General features: G+C 47.6%; 2 protein-coding genes and 1 long non-coding RNA gene across 3 annotated transcripts in view; 1 reads left to right on the top strand and 2 right to left on the bottom strand.

Moving 5' to 3' along the window:
* Positions 1–1,714: 1,714 nt before the first annotated feature.
* SPRING1 (SREBF pathway regulator in golgi 1) lies at positions 1,715–11,467 on the bottom strand. Its single transcript, XM_083417493.1, has 5 exons — positions 10,782–11,467; positions 8,947–9,103; positions 6,894–7,045; positions 5,317–5,430; positions 1,715–4,168 (listed from the first exon to the last, which is right to left on the bottom strand). The coding sequence occupies exons 1-5, from the start codon at positions 10,890–10,892 to the stop codon at positions 4,085–4,087; spliced, it is 618 nt and encodes a 205-aa protein (XP_083273619.1). The 5' UTR covers positions 10,893–11,467; the 3' UTR covers positions 1,715–4,084.
* A 20-nt stretch (positions 11,468–11,487) lies between these two features.
* Positions 11,488–23,567, top strand: part of RNFT2 (ring finger protein, transmembrane 2) — a 31,383-nt gene continuing 19,303 nt past the window's right edge. The window contains exons 1-3 of the mRNA XM_083417469.1: positions 11,488–11,545; positions 14,158–14,620; positions 20,610–21,088. Coding sequence (XP_083273595.1) covers positions 14,538–14,620; positions 20,610–21,088 — 562 coding nt within the window. The 5' untranslated portion in view covers positions 11,488–11,545; positions 14,158–14,537. The remainder of the gene's footprint in view (positions 11,546–14,157; positions 14,621–20,609; positions 21,089–23,567) is intronic.
* Positions 20,054–23,124, bottom strand: LOC310666565. The gene is made up of 3 exons (XR_014505963.1): positions 23,076–23,124; positions 22,323–22,707; positions 20,054–20,218 (listed from the first exon to the last, which is right to left on the bottom strand). It is a non-coding gene; the product is annotated as an uncharacterized lncRNA (long non-coding RNA).

Here is a 23,567-nt window from a genome sequence, read left to right as displayed (position 1 = left end):
TACCGCTGTGGTGGGAAAAAATGGCATTTCTGTGCACTCTGGTTTCTGTCACGGTGTTCCGTTGCACCAGAAGCGGTTTAGTCATGCTAGTCACATGACCCGAAAAGACATCTGTGTACAAACGCTGGCTCCCTTGGCCTGGAAGCGAAATGAGTGCCGCAACCCCAGCCTATGACTGGACTTAACCGTCCGGGGTCCCTTACCATTTACTTTTTATTCACTTTCCCCCCTGCAACTAATAGAGCCATTCAAACTACAAAAAGCTGGAATAATTTACGCCAGGGTAAATTACACTGGTGGGACTCACTCTCAGTAGTGTTGTGGCAAAGGACGCGGGTGGCGCTGTGGTCTAAACCACTGAGCCTCTTGGGCTTGCTGATTGGAAGGTTGGTGGTTCGAATCCCCATGATGAGGTGAGCTCCCGTTGCTCTGTCCCAGCTTCTGCCAACCTAGCTGTTTGAAAGCACGCCAGTGCAAGTAGATAAATAGGTACAGCTGCAGCAGGAAGATAAATGGGGTTTTCGTGAGCTCTGGCACTCGTCACGGTCCTCTGTGTGCCAGTAGCAGTTTAGTCATGCTGACCACATGACCCGGAAAGCTGTCTGTGAACAAACGCCAGCTCCCTCGGCCTGAAAGTGAGATGAGTGCCACAACCCCATAGTCGCCTTTGACAGGACTTAACCACCCAGGGGTCCTTGACCTTGACCTTTTACTTTAGTGTTGTGGCACTTTCAGAAGTACAGGATCCCTTTGCGAAAGCCACAGCCACACACTGTTCTAAGATTATACAACCTCCTAAAATTTTTGCAATAATCCTGCAATATCTTGCAAAGGTTGTATAGTTAGGGATGCAATGCCATGAATGCAGATTGCCTTGTGTTGCCTTTTAGCTAGATCTATTTTCTGCACACAGACCTGGACCAATGCAGCAATCCAGCAACTTCTTTCAGAGTGGCTTGACAGTCCATTGCACGTTAACAGAACTCGCTCATCATTCTCTTGAAACCGAAGTCCATTATCTTTTCAGGGTTCCTAAATGCTTAGCACTGAATCAGCGCTCTCTCACTTGTGTAGCCCGTGCAATTGAAACATTTTGCATGCCTGGAAATCTGTGACCCTCTAGAACAGTGTTCCCCAAACTTGGGTCTCCAACTGTTGTTGGACTACAACTCCCATCATCCCTACCTAGCAGGACCAAGTGTCAGGGATGATGAGAATTGTAGTCCAAAAACAGCTAGAGACCCAAGCGTGGGAAACCCTGCTCGAGAACGCTGTTCTTTTAACCTTAGGTCCCCAAATGTGTGGGAACTGCAATGCACAGCATCCTTGATTGTTAGGCTAAGCTGGCTGTGGATGATGGGTATTGTAGTCCACCTACATCTGGGGACCAAAGGTTGAAGAACACACTGCTCCAGCCATTTACTGGACTCGTGCTGCCATCAGCCCCAACCATCACTATCAGTGGTCAAGGATGATGGGAGCTGTAGTCCAAACAACATCAGGAAGGCTCCAGGTTTAAGATCCCAGAGTTATTGGCTTGTGCTGATGGTATCTAGCGTCCAGAATATCCGGAGGTCACCATGTTGGCTACTGCTGCCTTCCTAGGGCAAACAAGGAATGACTCCTTATTCAGATAGTCCACTGCTGGGGTCTCCCGCCAGCAACCATGTCTGTGAGTAATATTTCACCATTCAATAAACAGGAGGAGAACAAGTTTAGTATGTGATGGAGTGTATTTAGACATTTGTTTCGCACTGGAAGTGGGAAAATCAGAGGCGACAAAGAGTATTCCATGATCAGTAGAAGATTAAAGCTTTCTGTGGTCAGAGAGAACTCACCAGCTGAGTTTAGGACCCTTGGACAGGATGCCACACCACATGTTGGGAACCCTCTGGGCCTCAAGATGCCACTGAATCACAGTTCCCATTAGGCCCCAGCAAGCATGGCCCATGTTCAAGGATGATGGGAGTTGTAGTTCAGTAACATCTGGATGGTCAGGTTCCCCACGCTTGCTCTACACCCAGGTGGCTCATTCCAAGGCTACCCGATGACGTCACAGGAGAGGAAAACAGCTGCATCACGAAACATGGATTGCTTCCCAATCTCCAGGTGACTCATGGAGCAGAAAAGCATCTTTAGCGGGGTAGGAGAGCAGGAAAAAACCACATCTGGCAACCAATGCTCCCCTTTGGTTTCAGATAATAGTCATACCTTGTTACATTCGGTTCAGGTTACATCTTTTCAGGTTGTGTCCCGCAGCAACCCAGAAGTACCAGAAAGGGTTACTTCCGGGTTTCACCGCTCACACATGCACAGATGCTCAAAATGACGTCACGCGCATGTGCAGAAGCGGCGAATCGCGACCCGCGCACACGCAGGTTGCGTTCTGCTCATGTTGTGAATGAGGCTCCGGAACGGATCCTGTTCGCAACCAGAGGTACCACTGTACATGGGCAGTACACATCTTAAAAGCCTAGATATGGTGACTCATTTACCAGAAGTAATGTATTTAAGTGTTTTCTCGATTCTGACCAAACTAAGCTTCCTAGAGCACAACACCTATCAGGAGACTGACCTGGTCAGAATTGAGTGGACACTTCCAGAGTTCACGCTAAATCAAGCATAGGCAAACTCGGCCATCCAGATGTTTTGGGACTACAACTCCCATCATCCCTAGCTAACAGGACCAGTGGTCAGGGATGATGGGGACTGTAGTCTGAAAACATCTGGAGGCCCGAGTTTGCCTATGCCTGTGCAAAATACATGACTTCTGGCAAATGAGTCCCCATAGCTGCTAGAAGGCTGTGAGAATTTGTGTTCCGGGCTTTTAAAGACTCGTCCACCCATGTACTACTTGAAACCAAAGGGGCACATTGGTTGCCAGATGTCAAATACCTTGGCATTATTTTCTCCTCTCCTACCCCACTACTTGGGTCATTCACTGCTTCGCTCACTGGGCTGACACGGCAGTACCAGAGATTCAGAACTGTAAGCATCTGTGCCCTATGTACTGCATTTATAGGTGTGGGGTTTTTTGGTTTACTTTCCCTCAACCCACAGTCAGCTAATCACACTACCACAACCCACTAATTCCGTGCTGGCTGAATTTGACAGGTGGGTGGGGGCTGCCCACATGACAACCACCAAACATCACAGCGATGTGGGGAGAAGGCTGATCATAGGTGCTTGTGAAGCCCTGTGAGAACAGCTCTGATCAGCTGACCAGCGGTGCCTGTAAATCCCATTTTCTTGCGACAGCCGCCTCTTTAGGCGACACCAGGTGGGTGGTGCTAGGGTAAAACAGCTCCCTGGTCCCAATGGGGAAGCCTGGTGGGTCCAGATAGGCCCACAGGCCAGGGATTTCCACCCCGGATATGCAGAGAAACCTCAGCTCTATTTAGCTCCAAAGCCAGGAAACGGTGCTATTTGCTACCGCCCCCTGCTGGCAAGCAACAGCCAAATCAATTCAAAGATCAGACCATAAGGAACAAGATTAATGACAAAACCTAGAGAACAATCTAAAGCGAAGTGCATTCTCTGGTCCAACGCCGCCAACACGATCCTGTAACCGGCTTCTAGAACACCCTGCAATATGTTTTGAGCCGTAGTGTCATCCCAATAAATAATTTGTATTTACACGGCATGATTTGAGGATAAAGGACGTTTCTCGCCTGCAAGGAACCAAGCACTGCTCTCTCATCTAAAGGGACCTTTTGTCATTCACTGTGTTTGTTGGTCAGGCCAGAGAGAGAGAGAGAGAGAGAGAGAGAAGGCCCACAGGCTACGGGGAGAGAGACACAACTTCTATTATGTTCATATCTCAAAATGGGGGCAGGACTGACTGTAGCCACGATGCCGCATCTGAACACAGTCCTTTGGCGACAGCCGACGGAGGGTCTCTCACTGCCCTCATCCCATTTTCGAACTGCAGGGAGGCGGCAACAGGTGGATGAAAGAGGCTCTTTCCTGGAAGGCGAAGTCGGGTGCCGCAGCACAAAAGCAGGTGTCCTCACAATGTCACCGTTCCACAATGGCTAACGCCTCTGGTCTCTCTCTCCTTGCTGCCACAGTCCCCTTGCCGCTATCACACTGGCAGGAGGTCTGGAGGGTATTCCCCGTAGCAGTATTTCGCAATGGGGTTGCGGTAGGTGTTCTCATGCTGCACGCTCTGGGCAAGGGGAGAAAGGGGGGGGGGAGAGAGAGATATTTGTTAGGGTGGGGGAAGAAGACAGAGCACATGGAGGGACGCAGATTTGCCAGGCAGCTGAATGACGGAGCACACATCCGTCGTGGATGCTGTAGCCGAGATTCCTGCATTGCAGGGGGTTGGACTAGATGACTGCTGGGGTCCCTTCCAATTCTACGATTGTATGCTTTTCATGCATGAAATTGCTGCTGCCATGGCCATTTCCACCTGGCCTAGGGGGCAGGGCCCAGACTCACCTGGAACAGCTAAAAGAGGCTCCTAGGAGACTGGAGGGACATTGCTAGAACAACTCTTGGGTTGGGGCAACTGGCTAAAATGTTTTTATTTTATTTATTTATATTTTTTAAAATTAATTTTAACATATAAATTATAAAATGTATCACAAAACTTATCACTTATACAACCTTTTAAGACTTCCATCAGCACCTCTGATGATCCACCGTTTTAACCACTTCTTATGCATTTCTTAACTTTATATTGCCTTTACATCTCTTAACAAATCATCCTCCCCCTTGTCCATTTTTACAATACTTCTAATAATACTCCTCACAAAACTTCTTGCAACCCTACAAATGTCGTCGGCTAAAATGTTTTTAAAGGTTTTAATTTTGGTTCCTCTTTTTTGTTTTTGTTGGGTTGGTTAAATGTTTCGCTGGGATTGGCAGTTATTTTAGGTATAACTGTAAATGGATTGTTATTGCTATTATTATTGTTGTTGTTATTGTTATTGTTGTTATTTCTATTGATTTATTGGTTTATTTATAGTCTGTATAAGATATTCTGATTTTTAATGTTTGGTGTTTTATTATATATTGTTCATATATGCTGTAAATCACCCAGAATGGCTGGGAAAACCCAGCCAGATGGGAGGGATATAAATAAAATTATTATTATTATTATTATTATTATTATTATTATTATTATTATTGAAATCCCAGGCACCCCAGGTTAGAACAGGGTTTCCCAGAACGGTTGCTATTGATCCCCTCTGCCCGACTGACAGGTGGGTTGTCTTGCTCATCTGTTGAACTTAACCCACCAGGAGCAGGATGGGAGCAGAGGAGATCATGACCTGCTGGTCAGTCAGCCCCGCAGACCTCTCCCCGTACCTGCGAGGAGGTCCTGCACTTGGCCAAGCACAACTCAAAGTGATCTTCCACAGCCATGAAGAGGTTCCGGAAGGCGACCGCAGCTCGGTTTAGAAAGTGCTCCAGGAGCCGTTGCTGGGGGTTAAAAAAAGAAAGAAAGATGGAAGTTAGGTGACAACGGAAGAGTTATGAAGGCAGGAATGGCACAGTGGAGGAGAAGGAGAAGTGGCAGACAACGGGCAAGCATTTTCTATTTTTATTTCTGGATAAAGTTTTATTAACAGTTTTCACAATATTATAAACGACAAGCTAATCTACACGAATAATAATAAAAAGAAACGGGGGGGGGGGGGGGAAGATAGAAGAGATGGAAGAATTCAGAATCCTCTCTCACAGTTGTACCTTGGATCCCGAAGGCCTTGCAAGTCAAATGTTTTGGCTCCAGAACGCCAAAAATCTGGGAGTGTTCTGGTTTGCAAACATTCTTTGGAACCCAAACATCTGATGCAGTTTCCGATTGGCTGCAGGAAGCGCCTGCAGCCAATTGGAAGCTGCGCCTTGGTTGTCAAACGTTTTCAGAAGTCGAATGGACTTCCGGAACGGATTCTGTTTGACAACCAAGGTAGGACTGTAAATCTTAACTTTTGTCCCAGAGAAAGGAGTCTCTCCCCAGCCTCTCACCCTGAGAGATCTCTAACAGGCAAGCATTTTTGAGTCGCTGAATTCCCCGTTAAAACACGAGCAAACAGAACGACGCTGATGACACAAACTGGGAAGAGCTGCATACTTTTTGGAGGATGAACTTTTTGTTGTTGTTTTTGGTTAATCAAAAATGTTTTTAAAAGTGGAGAACTGGGCTGCAAATGGGTGAAATGCAATCAGGCAGGTGCTAGAGAATCTATTATATAATGCAGTCTTCACTCCATAAGACGCACCTGACCATAAGACGCACCTAGTTTTTAGAGGAGGAAAGGGGGAAAGCCCTGTTTTGGGGGGGATCAGCTCACAGTTGTGCAGCTTCTTTTGCAAAGGGGAAAAGCCCCATGTGGTTTTTTTTTTGAGGATCAGCTCAAAATTGTTGCACTTACTTTGCAAAGGGAAAAAATCCCGTTTTTATGGGGTTCAACTCACAGTTCTGCAGCTTCTTTAGGAAAGGAAAGGGAGCCATTTCTACAGATACAGTTTCCAAAAAGATAATCTAATGAGCCAGTCACTTGTCGCTGGGGAAACAAACAGCCTCCATCTGCAGAACATTCAACAATGGAGGCCTGGGCAAGGGGGCGGGGCCGGAAAGGGAGCCAGCGATCGACCACACATTCGCTCCATCAGACGCACAGACACTTCCCCTTACTTTTTAGGAGGAAATAAGTGTGTCTTATGTAGCAAAAAATATGGTATGTACATAGAGGTGTGTGTGTGTGTTGAAAAAACAGCAAAAGAAATCGAATGGTCTGCTTGAGCCCTGTAAGTGTATTCCAACAGAGGGCATGGCTGGCTGGCAACCTGAAGGGAAGCACTCCTGTGGTGGAGGAGGTGGCAATGCTGCGCTGCAACATTTTGCTGCAGGTGCCCAGAGTTCATACCAAAACGCCCCGTACCTTGTTGGGCTGCAAACAGCAGGAAACGCAGGCTTCATAGATGCTGCAGCATCCATTGGGCAAGCAGCTCTCGCAGCTGTAGAGCTTTGCACTGGGGGCTTTGATGTCGCAGCAGCCGTTCATCAGCAAGTCCTTCCTTTCGCAGATGTAACCTACCCCCCATAAAAACACACACCAGAAGAGATATTGAGGAAGGAGACAGCACTTGACATTCTTGATTGTTTGAAATCAGAGTAAAGAGACAACAAATATCTACAGTGGTACCTTGGTTCTCAAACTTAATCCATTCCGCAAGTCCGTTCCAAAACTGAAGCGCTCCAAAACCAAGGCACGCTTTCCCAAAGAAAGTAATGCAAAACGGATTAATCCATTCCAGACTTTTAAATAATAATAGCTGACAGCTGCATCAGACGTTTGGCTTCTGAAAAACGTTCGAAAACTGGAACACTTACTTCCAGGTTTTCGGTGTTTGGGAACCAAGGCATTTGAGAACCAAGGCATTTGAGAACCAAGGAATCACTGTATTATTACTTGGATGTGTGTGTGTTTATACCAGAAGCTTCCGAAAAACATTAAAAAAACCGGAACACTTACTTCCAGGTTTTTGGTGTTTGGGAACCAAGGCATTTGAGTACCAAGGCATTTGAGAACCAAGGTACCACTGTACTTTATTAGGGAAAGCCATAGAACATAGAGTGCTGCCTGGGCACAGAGTGCTGTCATTGGCCCCTCTAGCTCAGAACTGTCTACACTGACTGGCAGCAACTCCCCAGGGATTCAGCAGGGAGCTTCCCCATGCCCTACCAGGGATTGAACCAGGAACCTTTTGCATGCAAATCCAATGTTCTTCCACTGTGCTAAAGTGGCGTGGTGCTTATGGCTGCATTTACACAGCAGTATATTGCGCTTTCCCCTGCCAATTCCTACTGAGCACTTGAGCTTCTGCACGACGTAAATGCCACTTCCAGGGAAATTCCGTGCAAGTTTAGCACTCGTTTCCTTGAAATCTGCTTCCAGGAAAAGTCTGGTTGCAAATAACATGGAAATGAAGAGCTAAAGTTGTGCTACATTCCACTATTAGGGCCAGGAGACATCTGGTTTTCTTCTTTGTTAAAGCTGAACATCGTGACATACTGATATATCACAATGTTTGAAAGAAGGATGGAGCTAGGGAGAAGCTATTGGCTGGCTTCATGGTTTTCCCCACATGGTGATATTTTGCACAGCACACTCACATATCGTGATTTGCAATATATTGCCAGGTCAAAAATTATGAAAACAGTATCATTATATGGACTTGAAACCAGTTTTGGATGATATATCGCCCACCCCTAACATGCATCATGATTTGTGATATATTACCAGGTCACGCGGGTATATTACCAGGGACGCGGGTGGCGCTGTGGGTTAAACCACAGAGCCTAGGACTTGCCGATCAGAAGGTCGGCGGTTCGAATCCCCACGACGAGGTGAGCTCCCGTTGTTCAGTCCCTGCTCCTGCCAACCTAGCAGTTTGAAAGCACGTCAAAGTGCAAGTAGATAAATAGGTACCGCTCCAGCGGGAAGGTAAACAGCATTTCCGTGCGCTGCTCTGGTTCACCAGAAGCGGCTTAGTCATGCTGGCTACATGACCCGGAAGCTGTATACCGGCTCCCTTGGCCAATAAAGCAAGATGAGCGCCGCAACCCCAGAGTCGGTCACAACTGGACCTAATGGTCAGGGGTCCCTTTACCTTGTCAAAAATTATGAATCCAGTATCATATATGGATTTAAAACTGGTTTATTGATATCTCACCCAGCCCTATCCCCTGTATTACTGGAAGTGGTTTATTATGTTATGTAAAAGTTCAGGCACAATGAGGAAATGACAGCATTCTTATTGCACAGTGGCCAACCAAATGGAATGAGAATCTCTCTCGACTTGCGACTCCCAACTCCCAGGAACTGGTACCCAGAGGCATGCAGCCTCCATCAGGCGAGATGGAACACAGCCCTCATGTTTCACCAGTCCTACGCCACTACACCACACCACCCTTGGAAGAGGGAGCCTCACCCAGCTCATCTGTTATCAGCAACTTCCCCTGGACAGAGTTCCGGCACTGGTTACCGGGCTGGCTGCCATTCCCGGAGTTGAACTGCACTTTCCACGCGATCGGGTGATCCTCGTCCTGCACCTGGAGGAGATTCCGATCTCGTACGGCTCGCTCTTCCTGAAACGGAAAACAGAGGAGCATGGGAAGTGAGTTACAGTCCTGTCCTCCCAATGCTGCCTGAACCTGCAGCAGGGGAGAAGATTTCAAAAGGTCATTTTGTGCATTGTATTTTTCCGTTGGGGGGGAGGGGGGTTGCCCGTGCCTCATTTCAAAAAAACCCAAGACGCATGGGTCTCACAAGCTGCTACATCTGTCAATTTGAAGAGCACACAGAAACGGTTGTGCAAGTTGCCCTTTCAGCCAGACTGCTCCTATGTTTTGATTTGAATCCAGCCCCTTAAAAAAATGCACAACCCGCCTGAACTATGGCCACCATCACAACATAAATTTATTTATTTTTATTGAATTTACATTTTACCAAATTCACATTTCCATAAGCAAAAGCATTGCTCACACTGAGCACTGACCTCCCCCCGTCCCGCATTCTGGCTTTCATAAATAATCACTTACATCTTAGCATTTCTATATCCACTTATTTACCTTCTTTTCTTCTTGATAAACTTCACCTCATTAAAGATATATCAGTTCCCTGTGTTCACATTGCAAAATATTTCAGCTCAAACCTACAAACGTTTTCAAATGTTTACAATGTTCTTTCATATATAATATAAATTTGCTCCAGTCCTTTTGAAACAGATCGTCGCATTGATTTCGTATCTTCCCCATCAACTTTGCCAATTCTACGTATTCTATCATCTTGGTCCGCCATTCTTCCAATGTTGGAAGTTCCTGCTGTTTCCATTTCTGGGACACAAGTATCCTTGCTGCCATTGTGGCATACGTAAACAAATTTACACCACAACCATAAATTTAAAGCAAACGGTCATGGCTTCCCCGAAAGAACCCTGGGAGCTGCAGCTTGATAAAGGTGCTGAGAGTTATTAGGAGATATCCTCCATGTTCCCCTCAAAGACCTACAATTCGCAGTTTCCTATGAAGAGGGGGTGATGGTTAAACCACTCTGCGAAATGTCTCATGAAGCAGCCCCTGCAAAGTTGGGACGATTGACTTTGTAGCTCCTTAGTTTCAAACTATATTACTGAGCTAAACAATGGGCTTGAAGTATGGAACTGAGGCAGCCCAGCACCCAAGAGGCTGGTCATCCGTAATGCCAAATTTCCCTTTGAATCTCGCCCCTGCTATGGCTTCACTCTATTGCCTTAAGCAAGGCCCTCAGGCCCTTCCACTCACATCCGCAAGATGGTGACCACGTTGACCGACCTTGTTGTGTAAAGAGTTCAACAAAGGTGGAACGTGAAAAGCACACTGAACCCCTGAGAGCTCTATTGCAGGGATAGCCAAGGGGGTGCCCTCTATATGTGACGGTCTGCGGCTCTCACCTTCCCGGACCATTGGCTGTGCTGTGCTTTATACAAATGCTAATGTTTATGGTTTAAACATAATGTTTAAAGCTATGGTTTTCCCAGTAGTGATGTATGGAAGTGAGAGCTGGACCATAAAGTGCGGCAAGAGTATTGTTAGCCGAGAAATGGAAACAAGAAGAAATTCCGACGAAAGAAGAATGGCGGACGAAATTAATGGACTATGCAGAATTGGACAAAATGACAGGAAGGATTCGAAACCTGCGGGACCAGAGATTTACAGAAGATTGGAAGAAGTATATGAATTATTTGAAGAGCAACTGCAATCAACAAATTACGCTAGTAGGACTGACCTGCTTGAAGGTGCTGCTGAGGAAATAGATGAGGGACAGCCCGAAGACGACCCCCAGGACCCAGCGCTTCCGAAGCAGCCTCCGCCATACCAGGGCCAGAATCTGCACCATGGAGAAGGACTAAGCGGGGGTCAAGGGCGACTCGGAAAGAGAACGGGGGGCGGCGGATCGGGCTCTTCCTTGGCTTGGCTAGCCCACCCGGGGGTCTGGGGCGCGAGGGGGAGCCCGGGAGACCCCCGCCTCATCCCCGGGCAGGCCTCCGGGGGCGATCGTGGGGGGCATGTGAAGGGGAGAGAGACACGGGGTGACCGGGAGCCGCTTCAGAGAGGGTGAACTTTCTGAGCAGCCAAGGAGCCCCTTTCCTTGCTCTCCCACCAAAAAAACAAAACCCGCTTCCAAGTTGATCCGAATCGAGGATCCGAATTAAGGGAGCGGCGATCCGAATTAAGGGCCTGGATCCGAATTAAGGGAGCGGCGATCCGAATTAAGGAGATGGCACGGAAAGCAAGCCCAGGGAGTTGGGGGCGGGGGGGGGGGGGCTTCTTCGCCTGCCTTTGTGCGGCGATCGCAGGAACGCCCGGCTGCCTTCCTCCGTCTCTCTCCTCCCTCCCCCCGGAAGCGAGGGGGTTACTTTGTGTCCAATTGTGAACGCTCCGGAGGGAGGGGGGTGGAGACGGAAGTCACGTGCGTGGGGGAGCGCGGGGGAGGGAATGAGGGAGGAGCAAAGAGGGAGGGGCCGATCCGCCTCGGAGCCCGGGGACCAGGTAATATAATGTTCCATCAGGCGCGGAGGGATGGTGATGGTGTATGTTTTTATTCCTCCATTCATTTCTGATCGCTCTCTTGCTTTATGGGTGGCTGGGAGTTCCAAGACGATCGTCTCCTTTCTTGGTTGGAAAATAAAAATAAGCCAGGAGTAAAGAAAGATTGGGGGGGGGGGGCTAAGCTTGGGAGGGTTAAGGTTGCCCCCCCTTCATTTGCGCCCCCATCTCATGCCCCTGGCCAACCAGCAAGACATCCCAGTGTTGAATGCCAGGTTTATCTCTCGCTCTAAATATAGAGGGACAGCCAATGCTTTGATCAAGGGCCTAGATCTCACTGAGGTGGAAAGCCTGGACCGCTTCAGGCTGTTGTTTTAGCTGCTGGCGTTAGGGTATATTCCTCCCTACCAAGTTTGGGACATATAGGCCTGCATGTAAACAACCAGCCCATCGGGGAGGAGTCTCGACCCAGAATCCTGACCTGCTTGTTCTTGCATGTGCAGGGATAAATTTTGTTTGTATGGATAGGGGAACGTTCAATGGGAAAGATGCGTAGCTCAGCAGTTGAGCCCATGCTTTTCATGCAAAAGGTCCCAGGTTCGTGTCCCCAATGTCGGTAGGACTGGGAGAGATTTCCCAGAGAGCTGCTGCCAGTCAGTGTTTACAAACTGGGCTAGACAGGCCACAGGTCTGTCTTGGAATAGGGCCTCTTCCTGTTTCAGAGGTGGTACAGTGGTACCTCGGGTTACAGACACTTCAGGTTACATACGCTTCAGGTTACAGACTCCGCTAACCCAGAAATATTACCTCGGGTTAAGAACTTTGCTTCAGGATGAGAACAGAAATCGTGCTCCGGCGGCGCGGCGGCAGCAGGAGACCCCATTAACTAAAGTGGTGCTTCAGGTTAAGAACAGTTTCAGGTTAAGAACAGACCTCTAGAACGAATTAAGTTCTTAACCCGAGGTACCACTGTATATTAAAAGCACACACTCTCAGTCACCAAAGAATGCTGGAAACTCTAGTTTATCCCTCTCAGATCTACAATTCCCAGCACCCTTAAACTACAGCTCCCAGAATTGTGGTGCAGGGGGGCTGTATGATGTTCTCACAGCCTAAGTATGATGAAGGGTGCTGCAGTTATCAAGTTAATTCCACTCACCTCCAGTGAAAAACTACAGCTAAGAACCATATGTAGAATGAGGGGGAAGAATTCTAGACTTGGCATTAACTGGGAAGCTCAGGTAACAGTGATGGGCAGGACATGTTTTTGTTTTTTTTAACCAACATACCAGTTGTGACCCTATCTGGAGAAGATGCATCTTGTCTCAGGTTTTCAGGCGCAACTGAAATCCAGTCTGGACTACGGCAGGTCACTCCATGATTATAGCTTTGTATTGGAAATACTTTTGCATCAGTAACTGTATTTTGCTGTCTGTGCTTTCCTTGAAAGTATTTGTGAATTGCTTTTTTAAATTCTCTATTTGTTTACAGCATTCTTCTGCCATTTGTTAACCTCTAAGTTCATTGGATGGTGCACAATGTTTTCAAAGCAAAGCCATAAAATGTAAAAAGAAAAGAAAAATACACAGTGGTCATGAAATTGCAAACAAATTAAAACAGCACTAGACGAGAACCAGGCTGAAAGCACCAGCAGATGCTAAAAGCAGCAGCGCAGAAAGCAGCGGTGCCTAAGATATAAAAGCCTGTGTTTGGATACGTCTTGGGGACAAGTACTATAAATAGTATAGTTGAAAACCTCAGTCACAGTCAAGGCAGAGAGGTGGTGGGGAGCTGGCTTTCGGTTAGAATGGAAGCAAAACTGTGCTTCCCCCAAAGAATCCTGGGATATGTAGTTTCTGAGGATGCTCTGAACTCCGTGATGGAGATCTGTGTTCCTCATCTCGGGACTATATTCTCAGGGTTCTCTGGGGAGAGGGGATGCTCATTTGGCCAGGGTGGCCTAACAGTCAGCCCCTCTTCCCAAGGAACTCTGGGAATTGAAGCCCTTGGAGGGGAATAGGAGCCTCCTGACAACTCTCAGCACCCTAAATAAAATACATCTCCCATAATTCTTTGCGGAGAGCCATAAGAATTTAAGGGGACGCGGGTGGCGTTGTGGTCTAAACCACTGAGCCTGGGGCTTGCCGATCGGAAGGTCAGCAGTTTGAATCCCTGTGATGGGGTGAGCTCCCATTGCTCGGTCCCAGCTCCTGCCAACCTAGCAGTTCAAAAGCACATCAAAGTGCAAGTAGATAAATAGGTACCACTCCAGCGGGAAGGTAAACGGTGTTTCCGTGCACTGCTCTGGTTTTGCCAGAAGCGGCTTAGTCATGCTGCCACATGTCCCAGAAAAACTGTCTGCGGACAAACGTCGGCTCCCTCGTCCAGTAAAGTGAGATGAGCGCCGCAACCCCAGAGTCGTCTGCGACTGGACTTAACTGTCAGGGGGTCCTTTACCTTTACCTTTACCTTTTTATAACCATTTAAAGTGGTATCAAATCACTTTGCGGTATGATTGTGGCCTAGGAAGGTGCTGCCAGAAGCCCTTTGTCTTCTGACTCCCCTCCTTCCTATTTTTCCTGCCTCATTTCTTTTTCCTTTGCAAAATCTCTCAGGGTCGCAACATCTGGAGAACCACGCAGTTGATGCTCCAATCCAGCCACGACTTCTCCATCGCTTTCCTCAAGGACCGCTTCCCTTCCTTGCAACACAAACTTGCTGCGGTCGTCAGCTTTTGATGCAGCTACTGACCTGAAGGATAGGACCTGACTTCCCTCCAGAGATCTATTTCTCCTGGGCGCTGCTGTCGCGTTCATCCTGGAGCTTCCGAGATTTGCTCTGCACCCATTGCCTTGTGCTATGATCTTTGTCCAGCCTTCCCAGTAAGAGTTTTGCGCTCCCTGCCACTGAGTGAATGGGGGGCCCATCTGTGCTGGAGCTGTCTCTCCAGTCCTTGCCACTACTTCCTCGCTGCCACCATTGATCTGCCACGTTAATGTTGAGTGTGTTGTGTTTTAAAGTCTTAAGGAAGATGCAGAGACGGCACAGCAGCATCACGGACAGCCTGCCTCCTGAAAGGTTAGTTCTGTTTTAAATGTACGGCATCCTTCTATCTTAACAACTCACTAGGGATGCGGGTGGAGACACCTGTGCCCTTCCAAATATTGTTGGACTCCCATCATTCTTGAGTGTTGGCCATGCTGGCTGGGGCTGATGGGAATTGGAGTCCCACAGCAACATCTGAAAGGCCACAGTTTGTTTACTGGATTTGTAAACACTTCCAAGCGGCTCAAGGTGGCATATGTGGTTCCCCTGATCTCCATTTTATTCCCACAGCAATTCTAGGTTAGGCTAAGAGGCTTGTTCACAATTAGGCAGGTGCCAGGCGCATTTTGCACCTGGCTATTGGCCATTTGCGACCAAGTGAAGATGCCTGGGTGCCAGGATGGCTTCTGATGTCTCCACCATCTGAAGGTGCCTACCTGGGGATCATCGGATCTTGCCTGTTTTCACACACTTAATACCCCATCCTATAGAATTCTATCTGTTCTATTTTACCTGCACAATCAGAATTTCAGGAACCAAAATGTTTTTTTTTCTTCTGTTCAGCGGGAGCAGTGAACAATGTGATAGTTAATTGTTGTAGCTAGGCTTCACCCCACTGCCCTGCTCACAGTTGCGAAGAATATTCTAACGTTATTGTCAGGTGGAGTTGCAGTTGCTCGAGAGTAAGCAGGCAGGACTCCAATCTGTGTTTTACAGGCTTTATTTTGGTGCAGACTATTTACAGTGAAGAGCCCCAAAGCTCATGGCTGGCTCAATCGCTAGCAGAATCCGGGAGTGGTCTTTTTTTGTACCTCCCCCAACATAAAAGTTTCGTCACCCACAACCGTTTCCGCCCCTCCCTGCGCCCCAGGCTACTGCGCAGGATGGGGGATGGCAAGGGCGTGCTCCCGCCCCCCCCCCCCCCCCGGCTTGCTCAGGAGCGGCATTAAGGCTCTCACTAGCATCCTCTGGTCCTTTCCCCTCTTCTCCACTGGAGGTGGGGCTTTCCTCCTCTCCGGAAGAGGACCTGCTTCGCAAGATTTTTGGAGGCTCCCTGTAACACAACTGCCCTTCTATTTCTCGCCTCTGAGCTGATGGCAGCTCCTTGACAGTTATGAATGGTTCAGTAAGAAAAAGAGATTGGAATCAGCTGATAGATATGTGGACTGTCCCTGGATCAAGTTAGTTTTCTTCTTTTAAGTTCTCAAAGTTCCGAACGTAGCTCAGTGTTGTCATCTGAACTAGCCACATGTTTAACTGAGAATCAATCTCAGTCAGCCCATCCTTTGAAAAATAAGACTTTAGAGCCATCTTGCCCCCAAATGGCAACCGGACATTCCATTTTGGTGACTGTAACCTTGGTTTACAGAGCCATTTGGTGTCTAACTTACGTAACTGAGTTTCTAACACTGGCTAAGAGACAAAAGATTCTGTCCCAGAGTCATCCAATGTGCTTTGTGGCTGAGTAGGGATTTGAACCCTGGTCTCCCAGATTTTAGCTGAGCTCTCTAACCATTACACCACACTGGCTCTCAGTGCTGCCTTAAACAACACATAGGTTTCTAAAAGAGAAGGTGGCTCTTTATGTATCCAAATGGACCTGTAATGGTTCTAGGGGTTGCTCGTGCGTAAGCTTGTCCCAACGTCTGGCTGGGTTGCCTGAGTGAACCTTTCCTGTCCGGGCAGCCCCTCGCCCGTGATCGTCTCAATCGTTGGCAGAATCCATCAGTGGGCGTTTCTTAAACTTCTTCCAGCAAATAAGTTCTTTGATGCCCAGTCTTCGTCTACTCTCCCTGCGTGGAAGCCTTCTGCGCAAGGAGGGCGTGGGCAGCGGAGGACCCCTTCTCTCCCCGCTGGTCCCCGGCAAGGAGTCATGGGATCGCCTCGCCGATTCCCCCATCTCCCCCCCTTCTCCACTGGAGCTACGCTGATTCTCTCCCCCAGAAGATGGGCTGCCCCTCCCACTCCTGGGATCCCTTCGGAGCTTGCTCTCTCCCTCGGACACTGATGGCAGTTTCCTGACAGGACCCAAACCATGTATAGCAGGAATGGGGTGGGGAACTATGACTCCCACCGTCCCTGACCATTGGCCATGATGGCTGGGGCTGATGGGAGCTGGAGTCCAACAACATCCAGGGGGCTACAGGTTCTATGCTTTATGGCCTAAGCCTGCAGACCTTGCAGCCTGTTTTCATATGAGCCCTTATGTTCTATGGAAGGCGCTGCCTGAAGAACGTTGCTGCAGAGCCTTCTTGGTGGTGGCTCCGTACCTATGGACCTTGGTACCAGTAGATGCCTCGCTGTCCCCCTCAATTCCCTCATTGAGCAAACTGGTAAAAACAGAACCCTTTTTGGACTTGGGATTCGGCATGTGCCCGTGTTGCTTTCCCTGTTGTCATTAATTATTTCACATAATTAACATAAGCGGTATACGCTGCTTAATCATAAAAGCCTCCAAGAAGTTTTGTTGCATTTCTTTTAATTGTGGGTTGTTGGTTTAAATACCGTATTTTTCGCTGTATAAGATACACCAGACCACAAGATGCACCTAGTTTTTGGAGGAGGAAAACAAGAAAAAAAATATTCTGAATCTCAGAAGCCAGAACAGCAAGAGGGATCGCTGCGCAGTGAAAGCAGCAATCCCTCTTGCTGTTCTGGCTTCTGGGATAGCTGCGCAGCCTGCATTCGCTCCATAAGACGCACACACATTTCCCCTTACTGTTTAGGAGGGCAAAAGTGAGTCTTATAGAGCAAAAAATACTGTATTTACTTTTAGACTTTTCAGGGCTGTTTTTGATTGGTTGCCGGCAGATTTCAGAGGTGTTATTGAAGTGGCTGTGGCAGGATTTCTTTTAATCCATGTCACAAAGCAAAGTCAGCCGTGTTGGGTTAAAAGGAACCATAAATGCATAACTGCTCCCACCCCCCACTTAAAGATAGAAGTCTTTCTGCCAAGCCTTTCTTGGGTGCCTCCTATGGGAGTGTTACCCTAGAGGACCCCCATAGTATTGGATCGGGACGTTATGACCTTGCCAGGCAATCGAGATGCTCTGTACGTGGTTCACATGTTCCTAGGGAAGAGCATGGAGATGTTGGTGTTTGTGGTTTATTTTTTAATTCCTGAGCCCTGGGAGATCCGATTAGGAACATTGCCCCGTTAATTTGGAGTTGGGGGCATAAAGCCACATGACAAAGTATCTTGCTAACTGTTTTATTTCCCTGTGTGCCTCGTGTGTGAACCTAGCCTTTGAGGAGTAGCTATAAAAATATCTGAGAAGCAGTGGCTTTGTGTGACTTGGGAGATGCTTGGAGTCGATAAAGAGGTCCGGTGAGGCTGGTGAACTCCATAGGGGGCCTGCCTGGCTGCACACATAGTTTCTAAACTTGGAGGAGTTGGGGCGCAGGGGATGGATCCACAACCCGGAGAGATTTCACAGCTCCCATGTGTCTCTTTGTGGCTTCAGACTTTTGCTGATCATCTTCTTCTTCTAACAAGTTGTGTTTTGAAATATCTTTCTTCTCCTCCACCTCCTTCTTCCAATTACTTTCTCAATCCCCCTCTAAACCACAGTCCCGAGATGATTTACCCGTGAGATAATTAAAGCCACAAATGCATTTAGCTGCGATTCCTTCGTTGCAGCAGGTTGGGCTAGATGACCCTTGGGTCCCCATCCAAAGCTACATTTCTATGATGCTGTGATTTAAAAGCAAAACTGACAAGTGGTACAGACCTATTTATCCAGCTGGGAAAGCCTATCGGAACAAAAATGCTGTTGTTTCCGGAAGGTGTATATATCTGGGCGCCTGTTGTATTTTGGCAGGGAGGCTGTTTCACAGAGCAGGGGTAAAAGGTAAAGGTAAAGGGACCCCTGACCGTTAGGTCCAGTCGTGGCCGACTCTGGTCTTGCAGCGCTCATCTCACTTTACTGGCCGAGGGAGCAGGCATACAGCTTCCGGGTTATGTAGCCAGCATGACTAAGCCGCTTCTGGCGAACCAGAGCAGCACACGGAAACGCCATTTACTTGCCCACTGGAGTGGTACCTATTTATCTACTTGCACTTTGACGTGCTTTCGAATTGCTAGGTTGGCAGGAGCAGGGGCCGAGCAACGGGAGCTCACCCCGTCGCGGGGATTCGAACCGCTGACCTTCTGATCGGCAAGCCCTAGGCTCTGTGGTTTAACCCACAGCACCACCCACGTCCCCGCAGAGCAGGGCTAGACACTCTAAAATCCCTTCTTGGATAAAGTTTTTGTCCTCTTGGTTTCTGCGTTTTCCAGCCAGCTTTGCCATCTCAGCATATTCCATCTGCTTGGTTTGCCATTCTTCTCTGGTCGGGACTTCGTCTTCTTTCCAACTCTGAGCTAATAACTCCTGGGTGGCTGTTGTTATAAAAAAATAGGGAAAGTTTTAAAGTTATTTAGGAGACCATTGTAAACAGATATAAACAAGAGCAGGATTTTGACCCGCTTGTAGTGCAAAGAATATTAAGGACAATATGGCTTGATATAAAAAATGGTGTACAGATGAATATGCAGTTGTAGATGTTTAAAATAAGACTCCATGGAAGGGTAGGAGGGAAGTCCCAGGATTTGGAGAATCTCCTCACATAGATATGTTCTTGTTAAAAAAGTAAAGGTACCCCTGCCCGTTTGGGCCTGTCTTGCCAGACTCTAGGGTTGTGCGCTCATCTCACTCTATAGGCCGGGAGCCAGCGCTGTCCGCAGACACTTCCAGGTCACGTGGCCAGCGTGACAAGCTGCATCTGGCGAGCCAGAGCTGCACACGGAAATGCCGTTTACCTTCCCGCTGGTAAGCGGCCCCTATTTATCTACTTGCACCTGGAGGTGCTTTCGAACTGCTAGGTTGGCAGGCGCTGGGACCGAAACGACGGGAGCGCACCCCGCCACGGGGATTCGAACCGCCGACCATGCGATCGGCAAGTCCTAGGCGCTGAGGCTTTAACCAACAGCGCCACCCGCGTCCCATGTTCTTGTTAGTTTGTGTTTATTAGTACTTTGTATTTGTAAAACCAATGAAAATTATTTTAAAAAATGAAATAAAATCCCTTCTTGGAGTCACTTCAGAGCAAGGGGCCTCTGAGATCTTTGGAGCTGGCAGGAGAGATTTTCCCACAGACTGCAGCGATCTACCGGGTGTATAAGGAGAACGTTTTTTCCTTGCATTCGAGCTAGCACCTGATTAAACAAATTTTAGTTTAATCTGATTCTTTCTTTCTTTCCTTATTACTATTAATAATAATAATAATAATAATAATAATACAGTGGTACCTTGGTTCTCAAACTTAATCCGTTCCAGAAGTCTGTTCCAAAACCAAAGCGTTCCAAAACCAAGGTGCACTTTCCCATAGAAAGTAATGCAAAACGGACTAATCTGTTCCAGACTTTTAAAATCAACCCCTAAAACAGCAATTTAACATGAATTTTACATGATCCATAAAATGAAAGCAATAACCAGTGTACTGTACTATAAAATAAATAAGACAGTATTGTAGATGATAAAAATTAAAATTCATTTTTTTTCTTACCTGCACTGATGATAGTCATTGTTTGGATGGGGGGCTTTTATCCATTTCCACAGTCACACTATCAATCAGTAGCTGAACTGGTTTCTACACAGTCACAAAAACAAATTAACCGAAAAAGCCTCAAAAACGAAAACGCAAAATATATAGCAAAAGCACCAAACTTAATCCAAACAAAAGCACCAAACTTAATCTGTTCCGGAAGTCCATTTGACTTCCAAAATGTTCAAAAACCAAGGCGCAGCTTCTAATTAGTGCAGGCGCCCCAGAAACAATAGCTGACAGCCACATCGTACGTTCAGCTTCCGAAAAACATTCAAAAATTGGAACACCTACTTTCGGGTTTTCGGTGTTTGGGAACCAAGGCGTTTGAGAACCAAGGCGTTTGAGAACCAAGGCGTTTGAGAACCAAGGCGTTTGAGAACCAAGGTACCACTGTATATTATTACTTGGATGTATGTGTGTGTGTTTATACCAGAAGCCGGAGTCAAACCATCTCCTCCGAGACGAGTGTGGATGAAGGCGGCATTTTCGAAGGTCTCAAGACGGAAGCTCCCACCCCGCAGCAGCTTTTCTCCGGACTGGGGGGTATCCCTTCGGGCACCATCGCAGCCACCCCTTTCCAATCCAGCTTGGTCCTGGGGTCCTCGGCGGGAGGCGGGGAGGTGTTCATCCAGATGCCTTCCTCGCGGGAGGAGGGCCCCAGCCGGCCAGAGGGAGGTCCCTTCCACCACCGGCAGCAGCCCCACCACTACCACCACAGCCACCAGCGCGGTTCCTCCCTGCTGCACATGGCCGGCGGCGACCGCCACGGACACACCGAGGAGGGGCCTGAGGATCAGCCTGGGACACCAGCCCCTGCTCTTTCGGAGCTGAAAGCGGTCGTCTCCTGGTTGCAGAAGGGACTCCCCTTCATCATGATCCTCTTGGCGAAAGTCTGTTTCCAGCATAAGCTTGGTAAGGCCTCTCATTCAACACTTGAAGCAAATGTAAGAACTTGGTGAATCCACTACAGTGGTACCTCGGGTTACATACGCTTCAGGTTACACACTCTGCTAACCCAGAAATAGTGCTTCAGGTTAAGAACTTTGCTTCAGGATAAGAACAGAAATCGGGCTCCGGCAGCAGCGGGAGGCCCCATTAGCTAAAGTGGTGCTTCAGGTTAAGAACAGTCCTCCGGAACGAATTAAGTACTTAACCCGAGGTCCCACTGTAGTGTAGCAGCAAATCCAGGAGTTCGGGGCCCTTCATGGTAGTCACAACCACACACACACACACCTCTGTGATTATACAACCTTCCAAGATCATACAATAATCTTACAATACAGTCGTACCTCGGAAGTCAATGCCTTGCAACTACCAAATGTTTTGGCTCCTGAACGTCGCAAGCCCAGAAGTGAGTATTCAGGTTTGTGAACTTTCTTTGGAACCCAAACTTCCAACGCAGGTTCTGTGGCTTCTGATTGGCTGCAGGAAGCTCCTGCAGCCAATTGGAAGCTGCGCCTTGGTTTCCAAACGTTTTGGAAGTTGAATGGACTTCCGGAGCAGAGTCCAAGGTACGGCTGTATAAAAATAGGATACACTTTAATCAATGGACCAACCGTAGAAAGACACTCGCTGCTTTTGTCTGGATAAATATGACAACATTTGAAATGAGTTTATACAGAATGAAGGAGGCTATTGACATCTACATATGTATTAGGATAATAACACTACAGTCGTACCTTGGAAGTAGAACGGAATCCATTCCGGAAGTCTGTTCGACTTCCAAAGCATTTGAAAACAAAGTGTGGCTTCCGATTGGCTGCAGAAAGTTCCTGCAGGCAATTGGAAGCCTCGGAAGCCTGGTCGACCATTCTGCTTCCAAATGAACGTTCGAAAACTGGAACAGTTACTTCCAGGTTTCGGTTGTTTGGGAGCCAAAACGTTCGAGAACTAGGCTGTTCGACTTCCAAGGTACGACTGTATATCAATTTATATAAGAATGTATGGGGGTATATTACATTGCATTTTTGTACACATACCCCCCCACATACACTTTCTTATACATACCTTTGTTCTTTTTTCCTCCTCGCGTCCCCCCACTTTTTGCTCTGAATTACTTTATTTCATTATAATTGATTCCCCCAATAAAATATTAATAATCAAAATACAATAATCTTAGAATCATGCAATAATCTCAAGGGTTCACCTTTCAGCGAGGTCTGATATTTCCTGTGTATGCACACGGGCAAGTAGTTTGGAGTGCTCCGATGTCTTCTTTCGGAGTGACTTCAGTTGTGTTTTCCTTGAAGGTCCATTATATATGTAACAGAACTTGCTCACCATCCCCTTGAAACAGCACAGAGGGTGAAAAGACTTAATTTCAGTGGATTAAAAGCTACTTTCATTCTGATTGGACAGCTGTAGGCCCCTGGAGACAAGGACCCTACTGGAGAGATAGTAATGGTGTCTTTGACCCCCTGCAATCCCGGACCACTGTGTCACTGAATGCATCAGAAGAAATATGCCATCCAGGGGCAAAACTAGGCTTTATTTCACCCAGGTCAAAGACCCAGTTGGGCACACACCCCAACCTCCCATGTATTTTCTTTTTTTTTTTTAATAATATTTTATTAAGATTTTCACACAAAAAAATAAAAATAGAAAAACAACAAAAGAAGAAAAAATACAAAAAATAAAAAGCAATTAAAAACAATTCAATCTTTCAAAACATGTCTTACATTTGCTTGTTTCTTGGACCTCCCCACACCTCCCCTCTTTGTATTCCAATTCAGTTTGTTTGTTCAGCAAATCCTTTCCCTCTTTACCTTTGTCTTAATCTTGATCTTAATATATTTTAAATTTAACTTTCCATCTGTTAACATCCCATTTTTACATATTCTTTCATAACATTATTGCTAAAAACCCCTTAACCTCAATCCAACATCATTCTATCATTCACCTCCCATGTATTTTCACACACACACACACACACACACACACACAGAGAGAGGGGGGGGGGCTGGGAGCCTCAATGGCATCTCTCTGGAGGCTTCACCTGGGGCAACACCCCCCCCCCCCGGCTAGCCCCCCCCCCCCCGCTGTAGCTACGGTTCTGATTCCCATCCACACTCCTGCTCTCAGAATGGTGACCGATGATTTGGGTGGGGTTGGTTGCTTCCCTCGTGTAGGAGCGCAGGATGACATGGCTGCTGTTTGTTGTGCTAGATCAGAGGTCAGCAAGGTTTATCTTGCCAGATTGGTCCCGCGGAGAGCCCTGTGTGGGCTGGATTGCGCATGCGACCGCGTTTTTCTGCGTCTGCGCAGACGCGGTTTCAGGTGCCGTGGAAGCGAGTTGCCGCACCAGTTCAGCACAGTGGGCAGGTGGCTTGGTTTGGGGCAGCTCATGGGTCCGTCAAACGGCCTCTGCAGGCCGCTTCCAGCCCATGAGCCT

This window comes from Podarcis tiliguerta (genome assembly GCF_965153285.1).
Source record: "Podarcis tiliguerta genome assembly, chromosome: 16".
NCBI lineage: Eukaryota > Metazoa > Chordata > Lepidosauria > Squamata > Lacertidae > Podarcis > Podarcis tiliguerta.
Note: the sequence above shows the minus strand (reverse complement) of the source record. Positions and strands in the feature narration are given on the sequence as shown.